This window comes from Cheilinus undulatus, linkage group 24 (genome assembly GCF_018320785.1).
Source record: "Cheilinus undulatus linkage group 24, ASM1832078v1, whole genome shotgun sequence".
Taxonomy (NCBI): Eukaryota; Metazoa; Chordata; class Actinopteri; order Labriformes; family Labridae; genus Cheilinus; species Cheilinus undulatus.
In genome coordinates this window covers 10,807,286-10,821,839 of record NC_054888.1, presented here as the reverse complement: position 1 = coordinate 10,821,839, position 14,554 = coordinate 10,807,286, and the positions used below count along the sequence as shown (strand labels likewise).

Below are 14,554 nucleotides of genomic sequence, written 5' to 3'. Positions count from 1 at the left end.
GCTGTAATAGCAGAGAAAATCCAACCTGTGAAGTAACCTCTGCCTCTAGCATGTAGACCCTGGTGTCACACCAGGACTGTAGGACCACCTGGCAGGAAAATCGCCCGACTGAGTCAGCCTCAAATTGGAATGGGATGTCGACACATCTGCAATCTGTTCATGGTAAAATGCAGAAAAGTAAAGATGAGTCTTAAATATATGAATAAGAATGACTTGAGGCTGTTGCCTGTGTACCTGTAGGATTCTTCCATGGTGCATCAGTGTCTCCTTTTACAGGTATTTTAACAGTAGTTGGTAAAGTGAAGTATTGTGGCAAAGAAATCTCTACACTGTACTCTATTTCTTTAAAACTTCTCATCTGTGTGCCCTAAAGAAAACAGGAGAAGAGTGACAGCATGTTAAATATTCTCAGGATGCATTAAAAGCCTCGCTGCCAGAGCTCGTGTGTATGTGTACCTTGTGTTTAATTAGCTTTCGAGCAGCTGTGCTTGCCCTCACGGTGCTGCTGCGCAAAGTGTGTGTCAGCATCCGCCTCTTGAGTTCGTCTGCGCTCATGTTGTGCTGACCCCAGATGGCCAGAGCTTGCTCCCAGGCCATATTGACAAGAGGCACGCGCAGGACCTCCTTGCACACCTGCCCCACCCTGCAGCGAAGGCTCAGTACTGACACACTCACATCTGGGTCTGTTGGTGAAAAAAAAGCCTCAGTGCTGATATTACAAGATAGCATTAAAGAATATTCACACAGAAGAAAACTTAATTTAAAAAGGCTTGATAAAATTTAAAAATCTCTGCTTTGGAACAAGACTTAATTAGGAAAAGATATCTACATTAAAATGATAAAAACAACAATTAATTCTGTTGTCCTGTGATGATTCTTACCAGAGTTTTGGGGGATGGAGACAATATTAGAGCTGGGCTTTGCAGTGAGGAGGGAAGGAAGAGGCAGTTCTGCAGTGGCCTTCAACATGTACACCATATCTCCGATCTACAGGGATGAACAAAGGTGCACAGACATGTCTGAGATCAGTTCAGCGTCACTAAAGCTTTTAATCTTGACTCTACTTTGGTGGACGGCAGCAACAGATCAACTTATGATAGGCTGTATCCATAACTATGCTGTAATGATATGCATAACTGCAAAGGATGTACGCTGTTGTACGAGCAAATTAATGAACATTAATTCAATAATTTACCAATATTTTTACGAAGGCCCACAATGCTGGTTAAATATTGTGTCCAAGCTGTAAAACAACCATCTGCCACTAGATGGAGCTCTACTGCTTGATGTAACCCAGCAAGGTTGATGGATGGCATATACTTGAAGCAGTGCTGGTAAGGCTGGCACCCCCAAAAAATAACCTAAAGCCTGATTTTAAGACAGATATTCCCCACCAACGGGATTTTTTGTCCAACAAATCCTGAAGTGTGTGGTGTCAATAACAATAACTGCTCCCTTTGGCATTGGAGCGTCTCTGACCTAAATACCGAACATGTTTGACTTTTACTCATGTCTGATTTTAGATTTTTTATGGCAACAATAAATCATGTTTTTCTTCACAAGTCACGTTTGAACACAAGTTTCTGTGAGATCTTCACAGTAACAATGTCACCACGGGCAGCAGGTCTGGCTGAGGCATCTTGTGTATGCATTTAGGTTATTATAAGGGGGAAATTTGTTTTAAACTGCCCTTATGTCTGTGGTTTTGAAATAAAAGATTTAAAAATCATTCAGTGGCCAGCTTTTGGCCAGCATTTAATTGCATACACTCCCTCATTTTAGCACAAAAGCTTGGGAGTTTACATAGCATTAACCCTGGTTTGATATGCTAACTCATGGGTTTATATCTTTATCGACATCCTTTGAATTGTTCTCTTTTCCTCCACCTGATCACCACAAGGGTGTGTCGTTTCACCTCTTTTATTTCTGTTGTACAATAATAAGTGTCAAAGCCCATATGAGAAGCGTCACATAATCAAGTTTTCAGCTGATTCGGCGATCGTCTCTCTCCTCAGTGCTGATGACTCTAATCTCAGTCCGGTGATGATGGAATTAGCTGACTGGCGTAGGATGTCTGTTCCCCCATCATGATCAAAACCTACTGTTGAGGTCATGCAATACCTGGGCGCTGTCCTCAAGTAGAAACTGTATGTTAAAAAGCCCAGGAGCTCATAAGGGCACACACTTTTAAATCAACATTAAAAGTTGTAAGAGACTGCAAGGTATTGTTAAAGTTTGTGGGAAAACTGCAGGTTCAGTGCAGCCAATTTTGACTGATCACAGCCATCCTTTGTACTCTGAATTAAATCATGAATTATATCAGGCTGTACTTTGAGCCTGCCAGCAAACTGACAGACTTAAAAACTCATTTGTCACTGCTGCCACTGGATTTTAAATGCAGTGTGAGCTTGTTATATGGTCATTTATTTTAATTTTTTTCTTTTAAATATTTTGTTGTGAGTCATTGTTGGCCTTTATATCTATTCTTGGTCAGACTGATGGAAGTGGTCTGATGGATGAATGTTTTACTATTATTTGCAAAGCAAATTGCCCTTTACCGGGACATCAGCCTTAAAGGTCACATATTCTACCCTTTTAAGACAAGTTGAAATTGGTCCCAGAGTCAATCAAAAATGCCTGTGAAGTTTGTTGCTGAAAAAACACTCCAGTATTGGATATTGGCATGTTTAAAACCCCTGCTCAAAACAAGCTGTTTCTGTGTCTGTAGCTTTAAATGTCACTGAGCTGTCTGACTCCGCCCCTCTCAGGAAATGGATGTGGCTCAATGGCTGTGGCTCTCCTGATCTTCCTCTCAGATCAGACAAGGAGGGCGGAGCTTTCTTCCAAGCAGGGAGGGCCAACCAAACCTATGGGCAGTGCTAACTCCCCACATGACATCATGTGGGAAAAACCCGAGAACAGCTTGTTTTAGCACACAATTTCTGAAAGCTGGAGAAAGGGAGGGGGGAGCAAATTGATTTTCCTGATTCCCTGGGGGGCGGGATAGAGGACAGGCTAGGGGCACATATTTTTCTTGGAAAAGCCTGAAGAAGAGTATTTTGCATAATATGTGGCCTTATAACCTGTAAGTAGGATTGAAGGCTGGTAGTACTAGCACTGCTAACATTAGCCGCGATCAAAACATCTGCCAATCTCAGTCAAGAAGAATGTGACAAGCTGTTTCGACCAGCAACTCATCAGGGTTCACACAAATGTTTATGGCAGTGTTCACATGTAATACATTTAGCTTTTTATTGCCTTTAGAATAATCAGTATCTCTTAACTCTAAACTTTTCAGATCGATATGTATCACAGTGTTTATTAAAAAAATAAAACATGTAGGAGTGAGCCATACTTGCATTGTTTATTAAATTATGACCTCAAGTAATTTTATAAGTAGGAACTTGGGTGATCATAACTACAGTTTCCCAAAAATGTAAGTTGATATTCAATAACTGGATCAAAAAATGTGTTTCAGAGAATTGATAGACAGCACAGAGATACTAGTCTTTACCAACCTGTGGGCAAATGAGCAGCACAGAGCAGTATTTGCTGCCTGGGCTGAAGGGCAGGTAGTGGATGATCAGAGTGTCTGCTTGGCCTGACTTCAGATAAACACTCCTCACTGCACACAAGAACTCGCTGCCTTCACCATCTGGGCGCACACACACACACAAATGTCCATGAACCAGAGCCAAGCAGACACGAATGAAGATAGTAGTTGCACTCGGGAGCTTAAAAAGTAATTATGGCAGCTCCTGTGCGCGTATGCTTCGTGCTTACTGAGATCTGAGGGCTTCCCTTCCATTTCCTCCCCACAGCTCTTGTCTGAAGTCATCTTCTCTACGCTGAAAGAGGGAGGCGGAGGAGAGAAAATCATCATCATTCATAGTTTATGGATATCAGACTACACAACCTGGTTCAGATGCACCTCGAATGACCCTACAAATCTTCACAGTCGACTCCTGATTAGGAGGAGGAGAAGAAATGTTGGGCTTTGAAGAAATCTCTGGTGGGTTGAGTTACATACTAACCAGCTACTCCTAATGACAACCCTATTATCCCCCAGGGATGAAAACTCTACCTTTTCTCACATTCTGAGGCTGTGGTGCACATGACAAACCCTCTCTGTTTCATGAATAAGCTCTCTTAATGCAGTAACTCTAAGACAATTTAATGCTTTTGATTGTAGCTCACCTTGAAAGTAAAGGAAAAAAATTCTTGGCTCTGTTCTAAGGTAACTAAAGGTAACTAAAACCTGCCAACCCTCACTTCAAAAGCTGAGAAATGGCAGACAGTTCAGTGTCAGTCTACTCCTTCAACTTCTTGTGTACAATGTGGATCTACTGTGTGGGTTTTTGCTTTTGTATAAGAGTGTATGTGAGCCGTCTCTGCTCGGTGTTGTGAAGAGTGTGCGCTTTTTACTTTGCCCTGGATGAGACCTGTTGGACTAGGCTGTCTCTTTTCTTTTCAGGCTCCAGTGGGTTTAGCAGAGACTCCTCCAGCACCACCCTACATGCACAGCACAGGGGTAGAAATGTAAGAATGCAATGATAAAACATGCTTTAAAGAGACTGGGGCTGTCTGCATGCTATTCATACTAAGTATGATGTCAAATTTGTGCATTCTCCATTAACAGTATGCAACTCTGGAGATGCAAGAGCTCAGATTGGCAGGAGCTCACTTGTAATAGTCAACACTCCACAATGCATTGCAGCTTTTCTAATTGATAAGAGCAGCCAAATTTCAGTTCTTGCTCTCCAGAGTGACCAGGCCCCTATTTTTTTGTGAAAATAAGACCTAAAAGTCTTACAACATATGAATGGATCCAACTCATACAGTGCTTAACAAATTCATTAAACCACCACCCAATGTGAGTGTTATGCCACAGCTGCCCTAAATTAAAAGCACTGGTAATTACCAAAATATATTTTATGCTTTTTTAATGGTTAATATATCAGTATGGAGAAGCGCTTTAACAAAAGTGAAAGTGAAAGTACCTCAATTTTCAAATTAAATGTTTTACCAAAAAAAAAACAAAAACACAGCAAACAGTAAAGCACATTATTATTTCTATATAAAGATATAAAATTATAGTTATTTACTGGCATTTCTGAGCAGAAAAAATAGTTTAAGTGGTTGAATGTTAAGCTTGATTAATTCCTGACTTCTCAGAGAAGCCCAGTGAGCCTTAATTTGGTATAAAAAGGTGAACTCATTCCTCACTCCTGTTCATAATAGTAAAACTTCCAAGAGCCTACTGAAAATGAAAGAGTCCACATTAAAGCACTTCATGATGCTGGATGGTTTGAAAAGGGAAAGTCTTCTCACAGTGTGGTCAAGTATGCTTTGGAGTCAACTGCAGAGACTGGCACAAGAAGAGGCACGAAATGAAAGTTAACTGAAGCAGATGTCAAACACTCTAAGATTTTAAGTGCCAGAGACAGAAGGCAGACAAGTGCTGATCTTCAGACAGAGATGAATGCTTCTAGATCTGAGTCTGAGGAAGTCTCCAAAGTGACCATAAGCAGACAAGTGACAGAACAAGGCTTAAAGCAAAGAATCGCTGCTAAGAAGCCATTATTGTGGCCTTCAAACATCCAGAAATGCCTCAGATTTGCCAGGGAGCATAAAATACTGGACTGTGGATGACTGGAAGAAGGTACTCTGGACTCTGTCCTCAGAAAAGCTGCAGAACATTTTGATGCCAGATGCATTGCACCCACAGTGAAACACGGTGGAGACTCCATTATGGTACGGGGCTTCAACGGCGAGTCCTGAGCAAGAACATCTACCACACCATCTTTAGAGCATCATGACATCCCTTCTGGACTGAATCTGATTGGCTGTGGGTTCATATACCAACAAGACAATGATCCCAAGCATGCTTCAAAGCTGAGCAAAAAAAAAAAAAAAAGAATCTGGAGGGCTGGCCAAGTTGAAGACTGGATTTAAATCATATTGAACACATTTGGGATACAGCAGATTGAGATTGATCACACAAAAGTTTCATCTAAAGCAAGCCTATGGGAACAGCTAGAAACTATTTAGAACTCAACAAGAAAGGAAACTATTGAAAAGTATATAAAAACAATGTCAGCAAGAATGCCAGCTGTTATCAAGGCCAGTTGAGGTCAGACAAAATAAGTTTTTTAGTTATTATGTGAGGAACAATTTTAATTTAGTTAAGTTTTAGTGGTCTAACAAATTTGTTAAGCACTGTATGTCCTTTTTTTGTACAGATTGATGAAGAGAGTCTGAACAGACTTTAATGTTGTTTATCGTATGATGTGATGCCAATCCCTGTTCAAAAAAGTCTTAATTTATATGTTTACTTGCTGGTCTTTGTATCTGGGCTCCTCATAGCTCTTTAACTGTTCTGTTTTTTTGTATTTTAATCTTTTAGGTCACCAAAGTTACTGCTGTGTCTTTCCCAGTATAAATCAGCATCACAAAAGCAGCAGTTGTGGATCTGACAGACTTTAATCAAAGTCAAGTCAGACCAACTGAAAAGACAGTCTCTTCACAGAACTTCTTAGAGGATTTATTATCACAAGCGTTGCATCAATGCATTTGTCATGTAGGCTGCTTACAATTAGGTCAAGTTCAAAGTGAACAAAAGTCACACAAAGAGGGAAGATTTAATAATCAGGTATAGAATATCATATTAGCAGTGTTTCTAGCTTTCTCAGTACTAGGATGGATCGCTCTAATCACTACTGAAGCTCATCAGCCCACCAATAATGTCTTTCAAAAAACACAACTGTACTCAAATACATTTGTGATGTTTTCTAATTAATTTTCAAATAAATTTCTGGCTATACATGTCCAACAGCAGACTTAGCCTTGTGAGAGTTTGTTTAATGTAGCTCAGACTGGAAAGACCACAGAGTTTAAGTGTTAGCATGATGCAGATGGCACACTTTTAGTCAGCAAGGTCAGTGTGGGTTTTGTTATGCCAGCTAATATTATTACTAATATTATTACCATCACTATAATTATTATTACTATAATCATCAATTTTGCTATTACATTTAGATACAATCATTAATGTTTTTTTCTATGTTTATGTATTTTTTTTTTTAATTGTATATTATAATTCAATTAGAACTTGGTATTTGATATTGTGGTTAATTTCTACATGTTGATCTCATTAGGTGAGGTTGCTGAGATAAGCCCATAGTGGGTTTCTACCTCACCTGCACATGTGATTTACTTTTATTCACTTTTTGTTGTCTGACTGTGTTTTTTTTTTAAATGTTCTAAATAAATAAAGACAAATAAATAAAGACTAAGGATGTACTACGGTGTGTGACAGCCTTAAGAACATCTTATGTAAGATACTTAAGACAACTGTTGATCAGTAAGCATACTAAGATTCACATTTATATGATCTATAAAAAGTAAATATACAAGTTTGCCAGATTGTTTAATAATGAAGGAAAAAGCATCTTTTCTAAAATTCAAAGATACAGACTCTTAAACACCTTTACTATTAGTTGTCACTACTTATAAAACAGTGTTGCTCAACCAAAGAGCCAAATTGTTGACGCCTTTGCAAGAGCCCAAATCTAAATGGTGAAAAGTGGCAAAAAATGGGCTAAAGTGGCAATAAAAATAAGTAAAAGGTGGCAAAAATGGTCAAAAAGGGGCAAAATGTGGCAAAAATGGGGAAAAAAGGGGCAAAATAGGCAGGAATGGACAAAACTGGGTGAAAAGTTGCAAAAATGAGTGCAAAGTCACAATTAATTGAGTTACAGATGGTGAAAAAGTGGCAAAAATCTGTTAAAAAATGAGTGAAAAGTGACTAAACTGGGCAACAAAGCTGTAAAAAAGTGGGGAAAATGGAGGAAATGTGGCATTTAACAGGAAAAGTCAGCTTAAATGGGTAAAATGTGGCAAAAAGGAGGGAAATTTTTTCAAAAAAGCAGGATAAAGGTGGTGGAAACCGATGAAAAAAGGGCAAAAACATGATAAAAGTGGCAAAAATGGGCAAAAATTGTCTCAAAGAAGTGGTTTAAATGGTCTGAAAGCAGCAGGAATGGATTAAAAGTGGCTAAAATATAAAAAGGGGCAAAAAATGGCAAATAAGGGAAATGGAAATATACAGAGAAAAATAAAGGTTGACAATTAAGTTTGACCATTTAAATCTACTGTATATGTGTGGGGCACAAACTGATGAATGTGCAGTGGATAATTTCTGAGGTCAAGGTTTTTATTTTTAAGGTTTTCTGGGGAGTAATATTTCAAATTAAGACATAGAAGAGCCACAGATCATCACGAAAGAGCCACATGTGGCTTAAGAGCCATGCGTTGAGTATCACTGTTGTATAACAAACAGACCAACCTGAATGTAGCGTCTTTGCTGAAAGGGTTAGTTATTGGCACTTTGATCACTGCCAGCTGGTAGCATGGAGATTTGCACTTCACAGTTTTCTAAAGAGAGATGGTGGGAGTAAAAGCAGTTAGCAAGCTATCACCATGCCAGAAAAATAAGCCAATGTATACGTGTGAAATCTGCAGTTCGTTACGTGTCTATTTGAGGCTGGCTGCAGTATCCCATTTTAAAATGTCCATTTCCAATAGGAATGATGGACTTCCGGTTGACCATAACTATACATACAGTATGTGGAAACGAGGCGTAATGCATAAATTTATAAAATCATTGGTGTGGCGTGACATATGTGAGTTGTAGCTGTTACCCTTGAGGCCTCAGCCTCAGCTGCACTTCTTCAGCTTTAAGAATGATGGGTGGCATCGTTTACATTTTATGTGATTTTGGGTAAATGCGACTCACCATAGGTTTGATGTGACTGATGTCTGTCTTCAAACTGAAGGCGAGTGTGGTGCTGCACAGGCCAACAGGAGGGCTGGAGATGAGCAGAAGGGTTGCCTCCTTTGGCTGCATGGAGTAACAGCTGTACTGGACGCTCACTTCAGCACTTTTCCTGGAAATCAACAAAGGCTCAACACCCTCCAGAGTGATTATACTAACTACTGTGCAACCTTCTGTGTCAGGGTTATGACAATGATGAATTAGCAGAATATTAATACTAATCCTGCATAGCGCCACAGTGCTTAAAAGGAGACTATTTCTCAGACTTCGGATGGGGATTCAAAATGGGACATGGGCTATTTTTATAGAGGCTTCACTTGAGAGCAAAACTGGTACATTTTAATGAGCCACGGTCTCCAGGCAAAACTAAATTTACTTAACTTGGACACAGCTTAATCAGTTGAAGAGGTTTTTCTTCTCATTGCACCGGTCAGCCCGACAAGTTATTTTAGAAGTACAGATGCAAAGACAGCACTTCTTTGCTAACGAAACGAGTTTTAGCGAAGAGTTTGTTGTTGATGTGTACTACAAAGGCATGTAACAGTGTTGGTAATTAGAATTTCACTGCACAACACTCCTTTGGCATGATAATTTATGCTTTAACCTGGAAAAACATGCCTGTAAATAGTTCATTAGATATGTGTCCTGAGTGCACTGCATAAAAATTGAGTTCTTCATCAAAATGGAAATAATGCTAATTTGAGTGCATCAACAGAAGCAGGAAAACTTCAGTCTGAATTCTAATTCAGTCATGTACATAGACATGACATTCCTTAACCCAAAGCAGGTGAGTTAGGCTCCATCAAAAACAATAAAAACGGGTATTTCATGGTAAATATGCTTGATTTTTCAATCTTTAGTGGGAAAAAAAGGTCTATAGTCTGCAGTGATGTGTGCTAACAAAGTTTTGATTGCAAATCTCTGCAAGATGTGGAATCCTCTTAAGGGCTCTAAACTTAATAAACTCTGCAGTTTGGGAGTGTATGCACCACCATTTTTGGTCCAGACTCAAAGCTTTATGTTTGTTTCTCTCCTTTACTCAGTCAGCATAAGTAACAAATTGTTTGGGTTCTGGCTTAAAGGAATCATTTGTTTTTTTTAGGGTTGTAATCAGTCAAAGACAAACTTGGGCAACTGTAATTACATCAACACAGCAAGTGATCAATTGGCCATTTAGAAAAAAGAAAAACTTAAGAAAAACCTTGCATATTATCTCTTGATCAATGACTGTTATCCACAGCTGTTTACTGCTCTCTCTCTCTCTCTCTCTCTCTCTCGCCACATGATTGTCCAACCAGTGGGATTTCTGTTGGAGAGCTCATTGGCCAAACAGCTGGAGAGTGTCATTCTTAATTTTTTGTGGGATCAGCCAATTAAAGCGCTGCAGGTGGAGGAACAAGTATAACCTGACAACCCAGATCAACTGTTTCAAATATCCATTGCACAGATATATTTCATGTTCCCCTGGAAAAACGTTTGGGAAGATTATCGCTGCTGTAGATTGTTAATGACGGAGCTTCTCTGTGAGTAAAACTGAGGCCAGGGCAGGTCAGGAGATGGGCAAGAGTGTCTTCTCTACTGCGACAAGCTTTCAGTATGGCTCTGTGTGCTTGTTTTTAAAAGAAATGTGTTCCAGGACTGATTAAACTGCCACTTTCCTACAGCTACATCCAAGCTAATATCTACTGTAGCAGCAGCCAGCGGATAAACTGTTCGCAAACCCATGCCAAGGCTGGGAGAAGAGCGAAAGCATCTTTTTTGTCATGAAAAGCTTACAGTGTTGCCCCCTGCCCTTGTTTAATAAAGAAATGTTGTCTAGTTCTGACAAAACTGCCACTGTGGCTAAGTCTGAGCTAATCAGTCCAGTAGCAGCCATTGTATACAACCACTTACACAACAACTAACCCTTACCCTTACTCATGTCGAAGCAGGTACAGCAGAAACATCTTTCCCATCACGAAAAGCTTTAGTGTTGTTTTTTTCTGTATTTCATGCAGAATTGTGGTCAAATTGATGCTGCTCTAGAGCTACATCTGAGCAAATCACCACACTGGAGGCAGCATTTGCAAACAGCTTCAAGTACAACTAAACCCCGCCCATAGCTGCAGCCTGGTTCTCCTCAAATGATGCTGATTGGTCTGAACAGTGCTCTGTTAGGCACAAACGTTGTGGATTGGAGCTTTTCAAGATGCATTTGCCTGACAGACATGGAGTCTGGCAAATCCACCTGCTTTGCAAGGTCAGAACAACAATGTAAACAGCTAGCTGTGTAGATTTAGGGTGTATGTTAAGCACAGCCGGAGCAGGTGCCCTATGTAGAAGGCTACCCTCCTCATCACACTGGTCGCAAGTTCAGTTAGCGTTTATTCAGTGCAAGTTATTCCCTCCCAGGGGCGTAGCACAGGGGGAAAAAGGGTACTGATTACCCGGGCTCACAGCACGGAGGGGCCCTTGAGGAGCCTACAATGAAAAGTGTGTTTATATCTATTTTTTCTTAGTAATTAGTGTCATTACTGAATCAAAAGCAACAAACTGAATGGGTCAACAGCCTGAAATTTGTATCAAATAGAGTAAAATAAATACTGGGGGGCCTCAACTCCTCTCTTGAAAATGTCCAAATGGTATAGTCCAGCGCTGCAAAATAATGCAAGTAAATTCAATTTAACTATAGTAAAAATACTGCTCATAAATGGGGAAATTATGCTTCAAAACACATTAAAATGCATATATATTTGTAAAAAATTATGCAACATTCCATAGCTACACCCCTGTTCCCACCCTTTCCTCCTCACATCTGTCATTCTACATCTTTCCAGTATAATGGGGCAAAAAAACCCTCAAAACATAATCCTAGAAAAGGATATTACACCTGGTAAGACCAACATTGTTTTTGAGGTGTGTTTTGTTTAAAATGAGCTACATCAGGAGATAAAACCAGTCCCATTTCAAGTGATATATAGCCTAGATTCTGAGCTGGTTTTCTGGTTGATTTCTCGATAGGGAGCAATGTTGACCCATGTCTCATATGGGTAATACTCTTACTACTATCATTTAACCCTGCTTACATAAATAGAAGAACTATCCCTTTAAAACAAGGACGATGCTGCCAGATTCAGGTCCTTAAAAAAGGAGCTATTTTAATGTAGCACTGTCTACTAGTTTTCTGTCTTTGGAGGCAGTGTAGGTGACTGGGCCATGCAATTATATGTGGGCTTGTGATACCAATAAGATTGAACACCTTACTGTGTAACAGATACACGCAAATTCCTTACTTAACTAAACTTTGCATGCTACTTTTAGACAAACCATACTGTGATTTAACCGTTCTGGGTTAAAAAAAAAAACTACTTTGGTGGAATTGTGACATTAGATCCACTGGAGATGGAGAAGAGATGTGCATCCTCTCCTAAAACGAAAACCTGATATTTAACAGGCTTTGACGAAGGGCTTTTCAGGCGCACCTGTAACACAAAAACACAGAGAAATAGCCATTTATTTATACATTTAATACAAGCCCCAATAAGATGGACAAAAGCTGCTTTCAGAATACAATATTTGAATGAAATCCATCTTGCTTAGCACAAACAGGCATCTTTTTCTGTCATTCTTGTAATGTGGCTTAAACCTGACACTGTGGATCATTACACAAATCTATATTTGTCCATTTTTTGTAATCCTGTTAGTGTGCGTGTGGCTGTATCTATAATCCTATTAATGTATGTGTGTGTGTGAATAATCCTGTTAATGTGTGTCAGCCTACTGGTAGTGTCTGCATGCGTGTCATTATCTGTCCAGGAGGCTATTATCCGAGCCATTTCACTCTCCTTGCGCTCATGAATTTGATATACAAGGCAGGTAGTTTCACTTTTATTTAGGTGGCTTTTAATACCATGGTTGATGCTCAGTGTGTGTTACCTGTTTGCTGAAGGTGCTGTGCAGGCTTCCTGAGAGAGTGACGGTGTGAAGAGGCAGGTACTGAGGCAGCCGCTCATACAGGTGAACACACAGCATTAACATCTGCACTGGGTTGGGTTCTAACAAATCTGTGGGCTGAAAACACCACACAGTCAGATAGTGGCATGCTTCATGAAATATTAAAGAGTGACAGATTTAATGCCTCCACTTATGCTAAAGAGACTCTCATCTCTATGTTAAATCAAATTTTGACACCAGCAGATCTAATATAATTGCTCTGACAGATTTCCTTCCATTACCAAACTTGACTTTATGTACAAAGATGTCAAACAACTCTGAAGTTTAAATGCATTTAGATTGATTTTCTGTCCACTTTTTCTTTTAAATTCAAGTATCTGAACATCTTAAACCCTTACTGATTTTTAATCATTTTTCAGATGGCTAAAATATAAGAAGATCATATCAGAAACTTATTGTTGCTGTCAATGTTTATTCATTTTAGCAATGAAAAGGTCATGATTACTTAAAGCAGCATTTGTTAGCTACAACGGAATTTTTGCTGAAAATTTTCTACAGGTAAATTTGGTGTCATGTGACTCATGTAGTGCCCTTTGTCATCACCACAGTTAGAATGGGTAATGTCATGCTGTTGTCTGATATCACGAATAAACCATGGCTATATTAAAACACGGTCAATATTATACTTGCTTGAGTCTTCATTTCCCCATCTAAACTGTTGTCTTTGTTGAAAAATGACTAATAAAATCACTAGTACAAGCAGAACCAGAGAGAATGTCAAAGTTTAGACAGGATCAGCCAATCAGAGACGTCGCTGTGACATGTTACCTGACATCATAAATAAGCCATGAATTTATTTAAATGAAGTGGATCATATAAAGACTTATGTCTTATATTTGATCATGTATCTTCTTTTTTTAAAATGACCATTAAATTCACTAGTAGCGACAGAAATGGAGAGATCACGGAAGTTTTGTATGTAAAGGCAAGATCAGCCAATCAGAGATATTACTGTGTCACTGGAGGACTGTGGGAAACGTAGTGATACTGATTGTGATTGCAAATAAACCATGTTTTTCAAAAAATAAGCTTTATAACATGCAAATTTGTGTCTTCTACATGCGTGGTTCCCAACAATTTACCTTGCCCCCCCATAAATATCTTACAAAAAAAAAAAAAAAAAAAAAAAGAAGCAGAGCCCCCCTCCCCCAAGACCCACGTGAATAAAAAAGTGATAGGGTTGGACAAAACCAACAGAATAGGTCTACATATGTTCATTATACCAGAAGATATTTGTATAATTATTTCAGTAAAGTTTGCCATGATCTTAGTTGATATATGCCAATGTCATTTTGACAACCTCACTGCAGACAAAGCCTCGCACCCCCCTGAGATCTTTGCCCTCCCTCCCCCCAGGGGGTTCCAGACCCCAGTTTGGGAACCAATGTTCTACATAATCATATATCATCATCACTTCACAGTCATGTAGATCTGAGCAAGCACAGACTAAATGATGTGGCTGATGAGGGACAGCACAAAAGGGGAAGTGGGCGTGTCTTCTGCCACTTCTTAGGAACCAGTCTGAGAACCAGTGCTCTACATAACCATATGTTTCTGACATCATGGCAATCAAGTCTAAAAACCAGCACGGACTCATTGATGTTGTGGCTGATGAGGGACAGCACAAAAGGGGAAGTGGGAGTGTCTTATGCCTCTTCTCTTCCAGGCCTGTCTACAATGTTGTAAGGCATTTTTTTTAAATCCCAGGGTGGATGTACCTCAGAA

General features: G+C 39.5%; 1 protein-coding gene across 3 annotated transcripts in view; it reads right to left on the bottom strand.

Moving 5' to 3' along the window:
* LOC121506372 (cilia- and flagella-associated protein 47-like) overlaps positions 1-14,554 on the bottom strand; it is an 83,985-nt gene that overhangs the window by 29,312 nt on the left and 40,119 nt on the right. For all 3 annotated transcript variants that reach the window (XM_041782153.1, XM_041782155.1, XM_041782154.1), the window contains exons 39-49: positions 12,752-12,886; positions 12,185-12,297; positions 8,798-8,948; positions 8,348-8,436; positions 4,426-4,512; positions 3,784-3,848; positions 3,519-3,655; positions 882-987; positions 457-683; positions 235-367; positions 26-153 (exon numbers count right to left, since the gene is read on the bottom strand). In XM_041782153.1, coding sequence (XP_041638087.1) covers positions 26-153; positions 235-367; positions 457-683; positions 882-987; positions 3,519-3,655; positions 3,784-3,848; positions 4,426-4,512; positions 8,348-8,436; positions 8,798-8,948; positions 12,185-12,297; positions 12,752-12,886 — 1,371 coding nt within the window. The remainder of the gene's footprint in view (positions 1-25; positions 154-234; positions 368-456; positions 684-881; positions 988-3,518; positions 3,656-3,783; positions 3,849-4,425; positions 4,513-8,347; positions 8,437-8,797; positions 8,949-12,184; positions 12,298-12,751; positions 12,887-14,554) is intronic.